The sequence below is a fragment of the Ictalurus punctatus genome, chromosome 16 (assembly GCF_001660625.3).
Source record: "Ictalurus punctatus breed USDA103 chromosome 16, Coco_2.0, whole genome shotgun sequence".
NCBI lineage: Eukaryota > Metazoa > Chordata > Actinopteri > Siluriformes > Ictaluridae > Ictalurus > Ictalurus punctatus.
Window position 1 is genome coordinate 5217501 of NC_030431.2, and position 14739 is coordinate 5232239.

At 39.3% G+C, this 14739-nt stretch overlaps 2 protein-coding genes across 10 annotated transcripts in view; one reads left to right on the forward strand and one right to left on the reverse strand.

The window, feature by feature from the left end:
* The window catches only part of ryr1a (ryanodine receptor 1a (skeletal)), a 56930-nt gene extending 50307 nt beyond the window's left edge, over positions 1-6623 (forward strand). For 7 of the 8 annotated variants that reach the window (XM_053686590.1, XM_053686593.1, XM_053686594.1 and 4 more), the window contains 16 exons: positions 1-79; positions 267-337; positions 605-773; positions 893-979; positions 1066-1326; positions 1445-1575; positions 1938-1980; positions 2499-2635; positions 2776-2836; positions 2922-3068; positions 3290-3424; positions 3557-3713; positions 4099-4163; positions 4262-4362; positions 5876-5927; positions 6140-6623. The exon at positions 1-79 is cut by the window's left edge and continues 1222 nt beyond it. In XM_053686590.1, coding sequence (XP_053542565.1) covers positions 1-79; positions 267-337; positions 605-773; positions 893-979; positions 1066-1326; positions 1445-1575; positions 1938-1980; positions 2499-2635; positions 2776-2836; positions 2922-3068; positions 3290-3424; positions 3557-3713; positions 4099-4163; positions 4262-4362; positions 5876-5927; positions 6140-6235 — 1792 coding nt within the window. In that variant the 3' untranslated portion in view covers positions 6236-6623. The remainder of the gene's footprint in view (positions 80-266; positions 338-604; positions 774-892; positions 980-1065; positions 1327-1444; positions 1576-1937; positions 1981-2498; positions 2636-2775; positions 2837-2921; positions 3069-3289; positions 3425-3556; positions 3714-4098; positions 4164-4261; positions 4363-5875; positions 5928-6139) is intronic. The other variant, XM_053686591.1, reaches the window with a different exon arrangement.
* Positions 6624-7601: 978 nt separating this feature from the next.
* Positions 7602-14089, reverse strand: il2rga (interleukin 2 receptor, gamma a). Of its 2 annotated transcripts, XM_017488787.3 has the most exons (10): positions 13929-14087; positions 12796-12886; positions 12493-12674; positions 11434-11533; positions 10070-10248; positions 9759-9898; positions 9400-9571; positions 8509-8608; positions 8277-8358; positions 7603-8077 (listed from the first exon to the last, which is right to left on the reverse strand). In XM_017488787.3, the coding sequence occupies exons 1-10, from the start codon at positions 13993-13995 to the stop codon at positions 7835-7837; spliced, it is 1356 nt and encodes a 451-aa protein (XP_017344276.1). In that variant the 5' UTR covers positions 13996-14087; the 3' UTR covers positions 7603-7834. The 2 variants fall into 2 exon arrangements, with proteins under 2 accessions (XP_017344275.1, XP_017344276.1); XM_017488786.3 differs by having other exon boundaries at positions 7602-8077; positions 9759-10248; positions 13929-14089.
* Positions 14090-14739: the final 650 nt, after the last annotated feature.

Below are 14739 nucleotides of genomic sequence, written 5' to 3' on the forward strand. Positions count from 1 at the left end.
AGGTCTGGGAGATATGGGAGATACGACACCTGTTGAACCACCAACTCCAGAGGGTTCTCCTTTAACCAAGAGGAAGATGGTACGGCTTTACAGTACATTACTGACTACATTACATAACTTCTGAATTATCACCGAGACACACAGCTGCTCTCGCTGTTCAGACTCACAACGATGGTTCTTTTCTTCACCACCGTAACAGTTCGGTTCTCGATCCGAAATACGACGTGTTCTTTAGCTGTGTTCTTTTATATGTGTGTGTGTTGCAGCAGCCCGAGGAGGGAGGAACCGAGCAGACAGGAGCTCCTGAAGAGCCTCCTCCAGAGCCGGAGAAAGCCGAGTGAGGGTTTATTTTAATATCATATGTCTTGGGTTATTACTGGGACAAAATGTCTGTAACTTCTGTAGCTCTTCAGAAGCGCAGCTGGGATTTAAATCTTTGTAAACGTACGTAAGAAATGTGGCATAATTTATGATCAGTGAGGTTATTAATGTTTTCCTGATGCTTTAAAGTTGAAATGGAATTTAGTAGCAAGCACTGAACACATGAACTGAACTGCGTTTGAACTTTGCTTCATGTGTGGACTCCTCTGCTTTTTCCTCATAGCACTGAAAATAGAGAGAAGATGGAGAAGGAAGCCGAGCAGAAGACCGAGGGACCGCAGGAAAAAGTAATGGTCCAGAAGCCCAGCAAGGCCAAGAAAGAGATGAAAACGATCCGAGACGGAGGATTTGAGCTGTGGAACGAGCTGGATGTCCAGCGAAATAAATTCATGGTTCAGTTTTCACACTTCAGAACTTCTTCTGAACCTCAAGCTGATGTCATTTGTGTTTCAGTTTAAAAAAAAAAAAAATGTTTTGTTTAAAAAAAATAAATTTATAATTTTATTCACAGAATTATCTGTCTCGCAACTTCTACAACCTCCGCTTCCTTGCTTTGTTTATCGCCTTCGCCTTGAACTTCATCCTGCTGTTCTACAGGGTCTGTAACTTCTTTTTCACTTCCGTTAAGTAGCTGAATGTCGGACGCAGCAATCACAGTAACGATGAGTGAAATGTGCGTCTCAGGTGTCGGACACGCCTCCGGGTGATGAGGAGCTTGAAGGTTCAGGTGTGTTTGAGGGTTCTGGGCTTTTTGAAGGTTCGGGTGAACAGATGGACGGCTCTGGAGCGGAGGATATGGGAGGTGACGATGATGATGATGAGGATGGCCCTGTGTATTACTTTCTGGAGGAGAGCACAGGATACATGCAGCCCACGCTGTCCTTCCTCGCCATCATGCACACCGTCATCTCCTTCATCTGCATCATCGGATACAACTGTCTCAAGGCAAGGTTCAATACACAGGACATGTTTGATATCTTGGAGATTATTTTATTGTGTACACAGATACATAGTTTGAGTGTGTGTGTGTGTGTGTGTGTGTGTGTGTGTGTGTCTGTTGTAGATCCCACTGGTGATCTTTAAGCGAGAGAAGGAGCTGGCGAGGAAGCTGGAGTTTGATGGTCTTTACATTACCGACCAGCCTGAAGATGATGATATTAAAGGACAGTGGGACAGACTCGTGCTCAACACTCCGTCAGTTAACACACTCGTTTACACACACTCGTTTACACACACTCGTTTACACACACTCGTTTACACACACTCGTTTACACACAGTCGTTTATATTTGTGGTAATAGTCCTCAGCACTGCTCTTGGTTAGTGGACTGTTTTCCCACCAGTGTTTAAAACCCAAACTGCACTGCTGTCGGTAATCCCGAGGGGTGCCGATATTTATACATTTGTAAGAAAGTGGAGCTGATAAACTGGACTACTCAATCTAAGATTTTGAAACAAAATGCATTGATTTCAGGATTTAATGCTGATCTGATAATGCTGGCATGAAACAAAAAATATTTAGAATAAACTCGTTTGTGTTTTTTTTCTAAATTTCAGCTCGTATCCTAATAACTACTGGGACAAGTTTGTCAAACGCAAGGTGAGTGTGAAACACAAAGGATTGGTGATGTGTGTGTGTGTGTGTGTGTGTGTGTATACACACACACACACACACACACACACACATAATTCATTGTGGATAGGATCAGAATTATACACACGTTTTGTGTTTCTAAATATTTCACCCGTCATGCTGTATTCTGAAACAGTCGCTATTAACCATGCTATTACCGTGCTATTAACCGTGCTATTATCCGTGCTATTAACCATGCTATTACCCGTGCTATTAACCGGGCTATTACCCGTGCTATTAACAGTGCTATTACCCGTGCTATTACCCGTGCTATTATCCGTGCTATTACCCGTGCTAGTATCCGTGCTATTATCCGTGATATTATCCGTGATATTACCCGTTCTATTACCTGTTATATTAACTGCGCTATTACCCATTCTATTTACCGCGCTATTAACTGTGCACTGTAGTGATTATTAATGATAGTATTACAAAACCCTTACTTCCAGACACGTAAGTTGTTTTTTTTTGTCTTCCTTTCTCAGGTGCTAGATAAATACGGCGATATTTATGGACGAGAGCGGATCGCAGAGCTGTTGGGGATGGACCTCGCCTCGCTGGACGTCAGCAAACAACAAACCGATAAAAAACCGCAAGAATCGGATAACTCCATGTTAGCCTGGTAATTAAAAATGCCGTCCTCATCCTGTCAGGGTGTGACACAGGGGGAACTGGGTACGACTGGACTGCTGGGGGAAAAATAAACAATTCATTCATGAATAAATATATAACGTTGATATTTCTATTGTTTTGCTCTTTCAGGATCACTTCAGTCGATATCAAGTATCAGATCTGGAAGTTTGGAGTCGTGTTTACAGACAACGTAAGACGCAGCATCACGCTGCAGGTTATAGAGCGTGTTTTCACATATCCGAGGTTTAAAGTTGTTGTTGTTGCTGTTTCTGCAGACGTTCCTCTACCTGGTGTGGTACACGGTGATGTCACTGCTCGGACACTACAACAACTTCTTCTTCGCGTGTCACCTGCTGGACATCGCCATGGGCGTGAAGACACTGCGCACCATCCTGTCCTCCGTCACGCACAACGGCAAACAGGTAACAGCAATAATCTTCTTCTTCTTCTTCTTCTTCTTCAAGTCTTCGATTTGTGTTATTTTTCTTAAGAAGACGCTGTTCAATTCAGGATTCAGTTCAGGATTAAATTTCGTCACGTGTTTGCTCGGGATACACTGCTTACTTCTGTAACCATGGAAACTGCACAGCTGTTTGTGGTGCAGATTATTGCTGAAGTGTGTGTGTGTGTGTGTGTGTTTCAGCTGATGATGACGGTGGGTTTGTTAGCGGTGGTCGTGTACCTCTACACCGTGGTCGCGTTTAATTTCTTCCGCAAATTCTACAACAAGAGTGAGGACGAAGACGAGCCTGACATGAAGTGCGATGACATGATGACAGTCAGTCTGCTCATCTTCTCAACTTCTCACCTTACTGCATTATCACGTTCTCCTGGTTCCTCACATCATCTCATACTTCATCTCTCTCTCTCTCTCTCTCTCTCTCTCTCTCTCTCTCTCTCTCTCTCTCAGTGTTATCTGTTCCACATGTATGTCGGCGTGAGAGCAGGTGGAGGTATCGGTGACGAGATTGAGGATCCTGCAGGTGATGAGTACGAACTTTACCGAGTTGTTTTCGACATCACCTTCTTCTTCTTCGTCATCGTCATTCTGCTGGCCATCATTCAGGGTAAATCTCATCCGGTATTTGTTGATGAGTTACAGAGTGAAATGTAGACTGTTATAAGAAACAAAATACATCTCTCTCTCTATCTCTCTCTCACTCTCTTTCTCTTCAGAAAAGCAGATGGCTGTTCTTCATGATGAACTTCTCAAAATATGCAAAAATACATGTGCACACTAATACATGTTCAGTTCAATTCAAAGATTCTAAGGTGAATTCAATTGGCATTGCGTTTTTGCATGGCGGTAAACACACACAGGGAAATGTCATGCGCTGATCGTTTAAGTTTCACCTGGAGTCTGCAAACGGCTGACGGATCGCGGTTTTCTCGCTCCGGCTTTATACCGGTTTGATCCGACGTTTAATCGGACTGATCTTTTCTCCGGTGCAGGTTTGATCATCGATGCCTTCGGTGAGCTGAGAGACCAGCAGGAGCAGGTGAAAGAAGATATGGAGGTACGCGAGTGTGATGCTCACCTGACGTACTGTACATGACGCAGCGTGTGAGTCTGCGTGTTCAGTGTCAGTGTGTGATTGATGAATTTCTCCCCCAGACCAAATGTTTCATCTGTGGGATTGCGAGCGATTACTTTGACACCACTCCGCACGGCTTTGAGACGCACACCTTAGAGGAACACAACCTGGCCAACTACCTGTGAGTGCTTACACCTGCTTCCCCTGTCAACACACCGTGAACACACCGTCTGGCAGACCGGGGCTGTTGGGGCTTACACAAACCTCACACACTTCTCACACTCATGGGCTAGGTTGGAACAAATTCATCAAGGAGTATTTGAATCATTAGGAAATTAGATGTGCTGTTCTTGTATGTACATGTAAGCTAGAAAAATATGTAAGCTAGAAAATATGTTAACACTGAGTGTGTTTTTATAGCTAGCTAGCTAGCTTGGTATATAAATATCACTCTATAAAATCAAATATGACATAAAATAAGGGATTAAATGGGCCGCAAAGGGTAGTTTTGTAGGAAGGAGCTCGGGAGGATCTGAGAGGGCGAGTAGAAAAGGAACTAACGTGGTGCTGTTTTTAATTCCGTTTCCCAGCTAATTCTGCCTCTTCGGCTATGGTTATTTCCACTTCTTCATAATGTGTTCTCATAAGCAGTCCAACAACTAAAAAGTTGAAAATATTTCGAAAATTTCTTCTAAATAGCGGTGGTTCTCCAATTACGTTCTGATTAGCAGACTGTTCCTCGCTGTTAAATAAGTGAGTAAAATATACTCATAACGCACCTTTTAAAGAACAGACATCACAAAGTGCTTCACAATAAAATATGGAGTAAAATAAAAATATAATATTTAAACAAACGCAAGTTTAAACCGTCCCCAGTGTCCACAGATCTTAAATTCAAGGGGAGAGAGTTCCAAAGTTTAGGAGCTACAACCTCAAAAGCACAATCTCCGATTCTTAATATTATATATATATAATATATATATATATATATGGCCGCAGTAGCTCTGTAATATAAGCAGGTGCCTGACCTGCTGCGCTTTAAGCGTACGCACAAGAATCTTAAACTGGTTTCTAAACTGAATTGGAAGCCAGGGTAAAGAAATCAGAATTGATGAGACCTTCTATAGTAGATGACTTGGTCAGAAGCTTAGCAGCACTTGTAAGCAGTTCAGTGATGTGTTGCTAAAACAGCTGAGAAGAGAACTACATCAGTCAAGACAGGAGGAGATAAACCCACGTATAATCATCTCCATCTCAGCGCTGCACACAACTCGCATCTGTAATTACTCCATACCCGGTTAATTACTCTGTAGGACCGAACCGTCTGTTTTTAACCGTCGCTGATGCATGCAACGTCTGCAGTCATGTTTTGAACATTGGAACTGGATCTCCCACAAGCCCCTGCGCGCTCGAATACCGCGGTTCACGGTCCACTACCGAGATGCGGATTGTGTCTGATATATCAAACAATCAACATTTATTTATAACGCTAACGATCTAAACACAGCATACGGTGATCCAAGGTGCTGTACAATAGATAAAGGTCAAGCAATAAAAACAATAACATCAACATCTAGACATTTCCAAAGGCTAAAGAATAAAAATAAAATAAAATAAAATAACTAATGATGATGTAGACCTGACATGAAAGGATAGACGTGTGTGGATAGTAACGATGATGCCCTGTGTCTCAGATTCTTCCTGATGTACCTCATAAACAAGGAGGAGACGGAGCACACCGGGCAGGTAACACACCTCTCAATGTCTCTCACACACACACACACACACACACACACACACACACACACACACACATTCATCCTGATTAGAGAATGAAGCTGTTTACAGTTTGCCTCTCTCTCTCTCTCTCTCTCTCTCTCTCTCTCTCTCTCTCTCTCTCTCTCTCTCTCTCTGTGTGTGTGTGTGTGTGTGTGTGTGTGTGTGTGTCTGTGTCTCAGGAGTCATATGTGTGGAAGATGTATCAGGAGCGCTGCTGGGATTTCTTCCCTGCTGGTGACTGTTTTAGAAAACAGTATGAGGATCAGCTGGCATAGAAAGTAAAGCGTACACACACACACACACACACACACACACACACACACACACACACACACACACACACACACACACAGAGTAACAGAACAGTTTTGATAATTTTAGAGGTAATTGGTTATAATTAATCAGATGTTTGCTTTCACAGGGCAATAGTATTATATTTGTATATACTATAATATATACTATACTTTATATTGTTATATATTATTAGTAGAATATTATTATTATTATTATTATTATTATAATAATAACATTATAGAGACACTAATAACAGACTGTTTTATTTCACATTTTCTGAACTGAGCTGTAGTGAGTGTGTATGAGGGGGATCGCTGCACTTCCTCTTCTTTGGACAGTTCTTTTATTTAATAAATTGTGTTCTATGGATATTTATTTGTTTTTCTATATTTTTGTGTGGTCGTTTGCTGATAACCGATTATGCAAAACACACATTATTATTATTATTATTATTATTATTATTATTATTGTTTTTTATTTATTATTATCACAGACATATCACTGGGGTTTACTTTGCTAGCCTGCAAAGATGGCGTGTCAGTAAAAGCAAACCGTTTTCAACCGCGTGGCGTGTGGATGTTTCAGTTCATTTATTGTGTTATTACTAAATATGTAAAACTTCATGAAGTGGAACTTGCGTTTATCAAAAGGAATTATACTCCTGAAAGGTTTTTATTTTATTTTTTAAATTTTATTAGGGTTGTATAAATCACACATTATGCATTGTACAAGTCACACACACACAAAGCAAAAATATTATGGAAAAAAACTATATAAAAATAAATTGTTGGGTGTTTTTTCGCTTTCATACATCAGATATCATTGTTTATTCTGCAGTTTAGTAAAGGTATATACGTTTGAAGCATAGTCATATATAACACACACACAGTGGATACACGCTCAATGCATTTCTGTTAGCAGCAGCTCCTCACAAACAGCAGCATTATTCAGAACGCCATGTTACATAGCAGAAACGGTCTGAAGATAAAATACAATTTGATTATACATTTCTGTGTTCAGATATTCACATACATACTATACATACAATATATTCATATGCACTTGTCATACAGGGGAAATGAACACTTTTTTTTTGTAAACACACACTTTTAACACTTCTGCTGTTACACATGTAACTGAATCAAAACTTTTGGAAGACCTTTACAAAGTGCTAAGTTCTCCTATTTATGGAGACTGTCGGGACAAAAAAAAAATATATATATATATATATATATATATATATATATATATATATATATATATATATATATATATATATATATAATAAAATATATATATTTTTTTTTATATATATATATATATATATATATATATAATAAAATATATATATATTTTTAATATATATATATATTTTAATCTGTCAGTGCTAAACATTTACACTGAATCAGTGAAACATTTTCTTCTTAACCATTTTCATTCTAGATTGTGTTTAACAGTCCTAGTTACTAATAGTATAATCAATAGTATATTTCATTTGATTGACTTTTTACATCCAGATGTTGACTTCTGTAAGCTACATTTTGCACTAAGTTGCGGTTTGTCTCCTCGGCGTGGTGGTTTTACAGCCCGTTGAGCGGCGTGGTTTCGGTGCTGGGGGTCTCAGTGGGAGAGCGCAGCGTGGAGGTGGACGAGTAGCTCTGCATGGACTGATAATCAGAAGAGACGGCCGTGTGCACCGAGAGACAGTCGTCACTCTCTGACTCGCTGTGAGTCTCCGTCCTGAACTCTCGCACTATGCAGGGTCGCTCGCTGAAGTTGGGCTTAAATCCGTCCTGCAGCTCTTTGGAGATGTGCAGCCACTTCTGCAGGAAATCAGATAGAAAGTTCAGCTTCCTTCTTGTTTAATGATCTTAATCTATAAATACATCGAGATGATTAACCACACGCTTCCACAGTGTTTTTACTGATCATAAAAAAAACTATCTTAATCTATACGAGCAGCGGTCCGGCTCTCTCACATACCTGCAAACGGCTGCATGTTACAAACAGGAAGTGGCTTACCTCTACGTTTCCGTCGTAGCTGTCAATAAGATCTCTGAGATTTTTGGGACTTGGTACAACAGGAACCAGGATCACTCTGAGTCTGAAAAACAAAACCCACAATGATAATGATCTTATATACTTTGTTAGTTTTTATATATATATATATATATATATATATATATATATATATATATATATATATATATATATATATATATATATATATATGAGTTGAATAAAGTGAGTGAACCTCTCGCTGTGGATGAGCAGACAGGTGAGCATGATGAGGACGACGGCAGCTCCGACCGTGCAGAGGACCATCAGCCCCACAGGCATCTGCTGTCTCGTCTCTACTCAACACAAACACATGATCACACGAGTGCAGACGCATTCAGCTCTGTTCAACAACATGGGGACAGGTGTGAGCAGGTACAGTCAGGAAAGGTAGATGTGTTGAGTGATGTTCTGTTGGTTTCTCTATTGCGTTTACATGCTGATATTTTCTGTAAGGTTTACTCTCATCACAAACAACAAGACTTGTGAACATGTGCGAATCTCTTTATTAAAGTCATTCTGGAGCACAGGACACGTCTACAGATATATTGGGGGTTTTTTTTCATTGACGTTTAAGGCTGTTCGTTTTAGTCTTAGACTCCCTAATTTTTTTATACTACCTGGATCTTAGATGTTTAGTTTATAACGTCGGCTTAATTGAGTCAGTAAAGGAAAAAAAAAACAACATTTTAGGTTTCCAAGCATTACTTTTCGAACAAAAAAAAATGGAATGTTGCAGAAAAAATATGCTCGTATGACCGTAAACAAAGCAATGTATTACACGGATTATGAGGCTCATCAGGGATCAGCCGTAAAAACAGACGTGGGTGCGACAGTCAGAGGCTCCAGAAGAAGATGCTCAGGAAAACTGAACAACTAATGTCCGTATAAAACTGCACCAAGTGCACCTGAGACGACTGATGCATTAAAAAAACCCAAAATACTAAAATTCTTTAGCATGTTACTGGTTACTGCTCGTTATGGAGTATTTTTGATGTATAAACATTTCCTGTCATTATTTTTGAAGGTTTCTTTATTAAGACTTTTGCACAGTACTGTACATTGTGTTCTACTGTGATGATGTTACCTGTATCATTAATCTTCTTCATGGAGCCCCAGAACACCGGCTCGCTCCATTCGCTCCACAGGTCAGACTGTCCACAGGTCGAGGACATGCGCACTCTCACCTGGAACTCGTACAGACTCCGAGCGTTAGGAAACGGCACGTTAAACGTGTTCCCCATGGTCCTGCTGTAAATCTGAGCAACAACAACAAACAGGAAACTGTGAGTTTTACACCACGTTCCGACTGTAATGAATACAGAACACTGTGATATTCAACGTATTATTATTATTATTATTATTATTATTATTATTGTTGTTATGCAATAATATATATCATAAAACCACACTGAGGTGGTGATATGGTGAGACAGATGTACGTACAATCCAGTTGTTGCTGTTGATCCTGTAGCGAACTTCACGCTCCTGACACTGATCTTTAGCGTTACTGGTAACGTTCCAGTAAATCCACAGCTCCGTCTCACTCAGCAACAACGACACGTTGTTCGGAGCATTCAACTTCACTGAGAGAGAGACAGACAGAGAGAGAGAGAAAAAGAAAAGATGATTAATGAAATGTTTGACTGCATTTCCTTTACAGAGACGAGGACTGCTAATCTTGTAGCTCCACGAGGTCCGTGTGTGAAATGGGTGTGGTTTGTGGGGGGAAAAGAAATAAAGTGTGTGTGTGTTACCCCTGTTTATCAGTGATTTGTATTCTTGTTTTGCGATGTTGTTGTCTCTGTATAACCAGGCATAAAAGTGGTCAAATCTCTGCAGATCCTTCTCACTGTACGGAACCACACAGCCGACACGGACCTCCCTGGAGTACTGATAGGAGGAACACTCTGCAGGATCATCCGATTTCTTGTAACTGACAGGAGGACACACACACACACACATTGTATATACAGGTATGTTCAACACAGAGAGCATCATTGTAAGTATTCTACACTATGTAAAACTTTATATTTTGAAATCTTTATATTTTATATTGTTTTATATCACAGTGCACAGGTAAGAGAGAATAAAGAGAGGGATGGTGAGGGAACGAGTGTTTATAGCTGCTGTAACATAAGAGACAGCAGGAACTAACTTTTTCATAGACATCGCACAACATTAAGTGAAAGTATAAAGGTAGAAAAGTAAGACATGTGCTTCAGTAAGTAAATTGTAACTGTGGGTAAATTCCTGTGGTAAAAGAGGAATAAAACACCGTGCTGTTCGAGCAAAATAAAACCACCATGGATTATTTTCATATAACATTATTTTACTCTAAACTTTTCATTTCCCGGCAAGTTGATGATATTTCAGGCTAATATTTCCAAATATATGTTCTTTACTTCCAAATCTATTTACGTTAAAGAAATATATCATTTCCTGTTTTGTTCATGGTTACACGACTTGACATTTCTGGACTATTAATGGCCTGTGTTCGGTTTAAAATGTAGAAAAGAGTTCTATTTAAAAACTATATAAAAACATTAACATAAAGAAGATGTGAACGTGGGTATTTTCTAGAGAAGAAGAAGATCGCAGATTGAAACTGCAGTGAACTTCATAAATGATGGGAAGAAAGAGAGAAGAGTGAAAACGGCTGAAGATCCTGCATCAGCTCATCATGTGTGAAACGTCGTGTTTCTCTCGAAGCTCCGTTCACTACACTGCAAGTTTCACGCTCTCGCTACATCCTCACATATTTAACTCTTAAACTCGTGTGTGTGTGTGTATGTGTGTATATGTGGTGTGTTGACTAATCGTTTACAGACAGCGTTTATAGAAAACGCATTGAGGCTCTACAGCAGGAAACCTGAGAGGAGGAAACACACACACACACACACACACACACACACACCACAAGATCTATACTGACTTCCCCTGCACATGCTGAAGTGTATGTCACTCTTACACCAGCCTGTACACTACAGGAGGAGTGTGTAGGCCTGTAGATAAGCAACCCACTCCACCTCAGCACTCACAGTGTAAACACACACACACACTACACTACACACACACACACACACACTTTCCTTCACATGTTAAACACTTCAATAAACACCTGCTCTTAAAGGTGTAGTTCTCCGCCAGGGTTCTATCTTCGTCATCTTTGTCCCATGTGCAGATCATATACTCCAGATTCACCACAGTGCACTCGATCTCTGCACACACACACAAACACACACACACACACACACACACAAACACACACAAAGAAAAGAGGTGTGAGGTTCATGGACTAATAAAACTGACTTTAAAAAACTCACAGAGCTAAAATAAATAAATAAATAAATAAACGGCATGGTGACGTCATGTTCATAATTTCAGCTGAAACTCATAAGCACTCACATTACAGGAAGTACAACCAGCTTAAAAAACACCTGAGGTTTGCGCACGTGCACACACACACGCACTATAGTAATAAACGCAGAGGTCACAACAATTTCTGTTACACAAAGTGTATACTCATTTATTACATTTCTATTATGTACTAAACAACTTTATTGACTTATACACCATATTCATTTATATTTTACAGTTAGAATATGTTTTGACTGAGTAAATCCAGACTGAGTATCAAATATATAAACAAACAGACCTGTTTATAAACGGGTTTATTGATTTATTTTAAATGTAAGAAATGAAAACAGAAACAGCTGCATGTACTGTGTGTGAGACGTGTTCACTGAGTAATAAAATATTCTACTCGCTTCAGTGCTATCATGATAACCTTATAAAGATAAAAAAAGTCATGAATATGTTTAAATGTTTATAGTAGAATTTTATCTTAAATGTTTATTTTAGAACATTTCAGACTATGCAGACTTCCGTCACCAGATGGAAACATTCAGCTTTTGTGTTTTCCTTTTTTTCCTCCTTACCTGTAAACCTTCATGATTGTTTTCACCTGTCTCTGATTTACTAGACTAATTAAACACTCCTTGCATTTTTGACTTTTGGGATCTTTCACAGAGACTGAGATGAGGACTCTGTTATTCCTCCGTCATCTTGTGGCTCCGTGAGATCAGTGTGTGAAATGGGTGTGGTTTGTGGGGAGAAAAGTGTGTGTGTGTGTGTGTGTGTGTGTGTGTGTGTGTGTGTGTGTGTGTGTGTGTGTTACCCCTGTTTATCAGTGATTTGTATTCTTGTTTTGCGATGATGTTGTTGTCTCTGTATAACCAGGCATAAAAGTCCTTGAATCTCTGCAGCTCCTTCTCACTGTACGGAACCACACAGCCGACACGAACCTCCCTGGAGTACTGATAGGAGGAACACTCTGCAGGATCATCCGGGTTCTTGTAACTAACAGGAGGACACACACACAGATTATATATACAGGTACACAGCACTCACAATGCACACACACACACACACACACACACACACATTTTCCTTCACATGCAATAAACACTGCAATAAACACCTGCTCATAAAGGTGTAGTTCTCCGCCAGGGTTCCATCTTTGTCCCATGTGCAGATCACATACTCCACATTCACCACCATGCACTCGATCTCTGCACACACACACACGCACAAAGAAAAGAAGTGTGAGGTTCATGGATTAATAAAACTGACTTTAATACAGTTGAACATTCCTGTCTCAAAACCTCACAGAGCTAAAAAAAAAAAAAAAAAAAATTCTGAACCTAAAAGTAGAAATAAGCATCACGGTGACGTCATATTCATCATTTCTGCTGAAATTCACAGGCACACACACTACAGGAAGTACAACTGGCTGAAGAAAAAAAAAACACCTGTGGTTTGCACACACACACACACACACACTCTTACACTTCAGTAATAAACGCAGAGGTCATAATAATTACCATTCTGTAGTTACACAAAGTGTACATTTATTACATTTCTATTATGTACTAAACAACTTTATTGATTCATACACCATATTTTATAATTAGAATATGTTTTGACTGAGTATCAAATATATAAACAAAATGCTTTAAAAAAAGATGCAAATGTAAGAAGATAAACAGAATTATATATTGTATATATACTGTATGTTTGACGTGTACACTGAGTAATAACATATTCCACTAACGCAATATTACAAAGATGATTGAAAAAGTCATGAATATGTTCAGATGTTTATAGTTTAATACATAGAATGGAATATTAAATAACATTTATGAAAATGACGTTCATAGTTTATTTAGTTATTTTAAGATTTTTAAGTTACAAAATACACATTAAATATTTTAAAATCCAGCAACAAAATGACAAACATTTGAATGTTGAATATTTATTACTGATCATGTTCGTAAAATCATGACTTTAATTATAGTATAAATATTTGATTAATTACGTTATAGACACTGATAGACATGAATAGTTGATTTATACTTGTTTGATCATTTTATTGACATTAGTGTATGTTAATAATATTGTGTACAGTGGAAGTGGATATTTCTGTAGTTACTGTAAACGTTTTTAAGAACAATATAATTATGACGGATCCAAACGCAATCGTAGAATAAATATATTTATAAATTACTGTAAAAACCCTGAAACGATGTGAGAACAGCATGTGATGAAACTCACGGTGAGGAAGAGTGGACGCAGATCCCGAGGAAATCCACACAAAACTCAGAAAAGAAGATAAAAACATCTTTTTGTAGACATTCAACTTTTCTCTGTGGTGTTTCTCTTCGGCTTCATCTGTGTGTGACTTCCTGTTAACTTCCCCTGCAGCGCCCGCGCGCTCACACTCACACACATGCGCGCGCTCTCGCTCTCTCCCGCACACACGCACGCACGCACACACACAGCGCAGGTTTCTAAATGAGCACAACCACAAAGTTCACAGAAATGAGTTTACAAAAAAATACCTGACATTATACGTTTAAAAAGCGGATGAAGTTTTAAATGGACATCTGAGGAGTTTATTGTCGCCCACATTTTTATAAAACAATCAAATACTTGAAGTCTAAATTCTATTTACGTCATTAAAATAAAGGTTTTGTTGTCACGTGACCAACAGTTTCGCTCAAGGCAGCTGGGCTTCGTGCAGGGGGGAAAGGGGTGAGGGGTGAAGAATGGGGGGGTAAAGAATGGAGGGGTGAGGTTGGGGGGGGGGGATGTGTGTGTGTGTGGGGGGGTAATGTGTGTGTGGGGGGGGGGAATGTGTGTGTGTGTTTGTGTGTGTGTGTGTGTGTGTGTGTGTGTGTGAGAAAGAGAGAGTGTCACAGAAAACCAGAGAAATGTGTGGAAACAATTTATAGGAATTATATGCAGTTATAGCAGTTATATACAGTTATAGGAGTTATATACAGTTACAGCAGTTATATACAGTTATATATGGTTATAGCAGTAACATGCAGTTATATACAGTTATAGGAGTTATAGCAGTTAT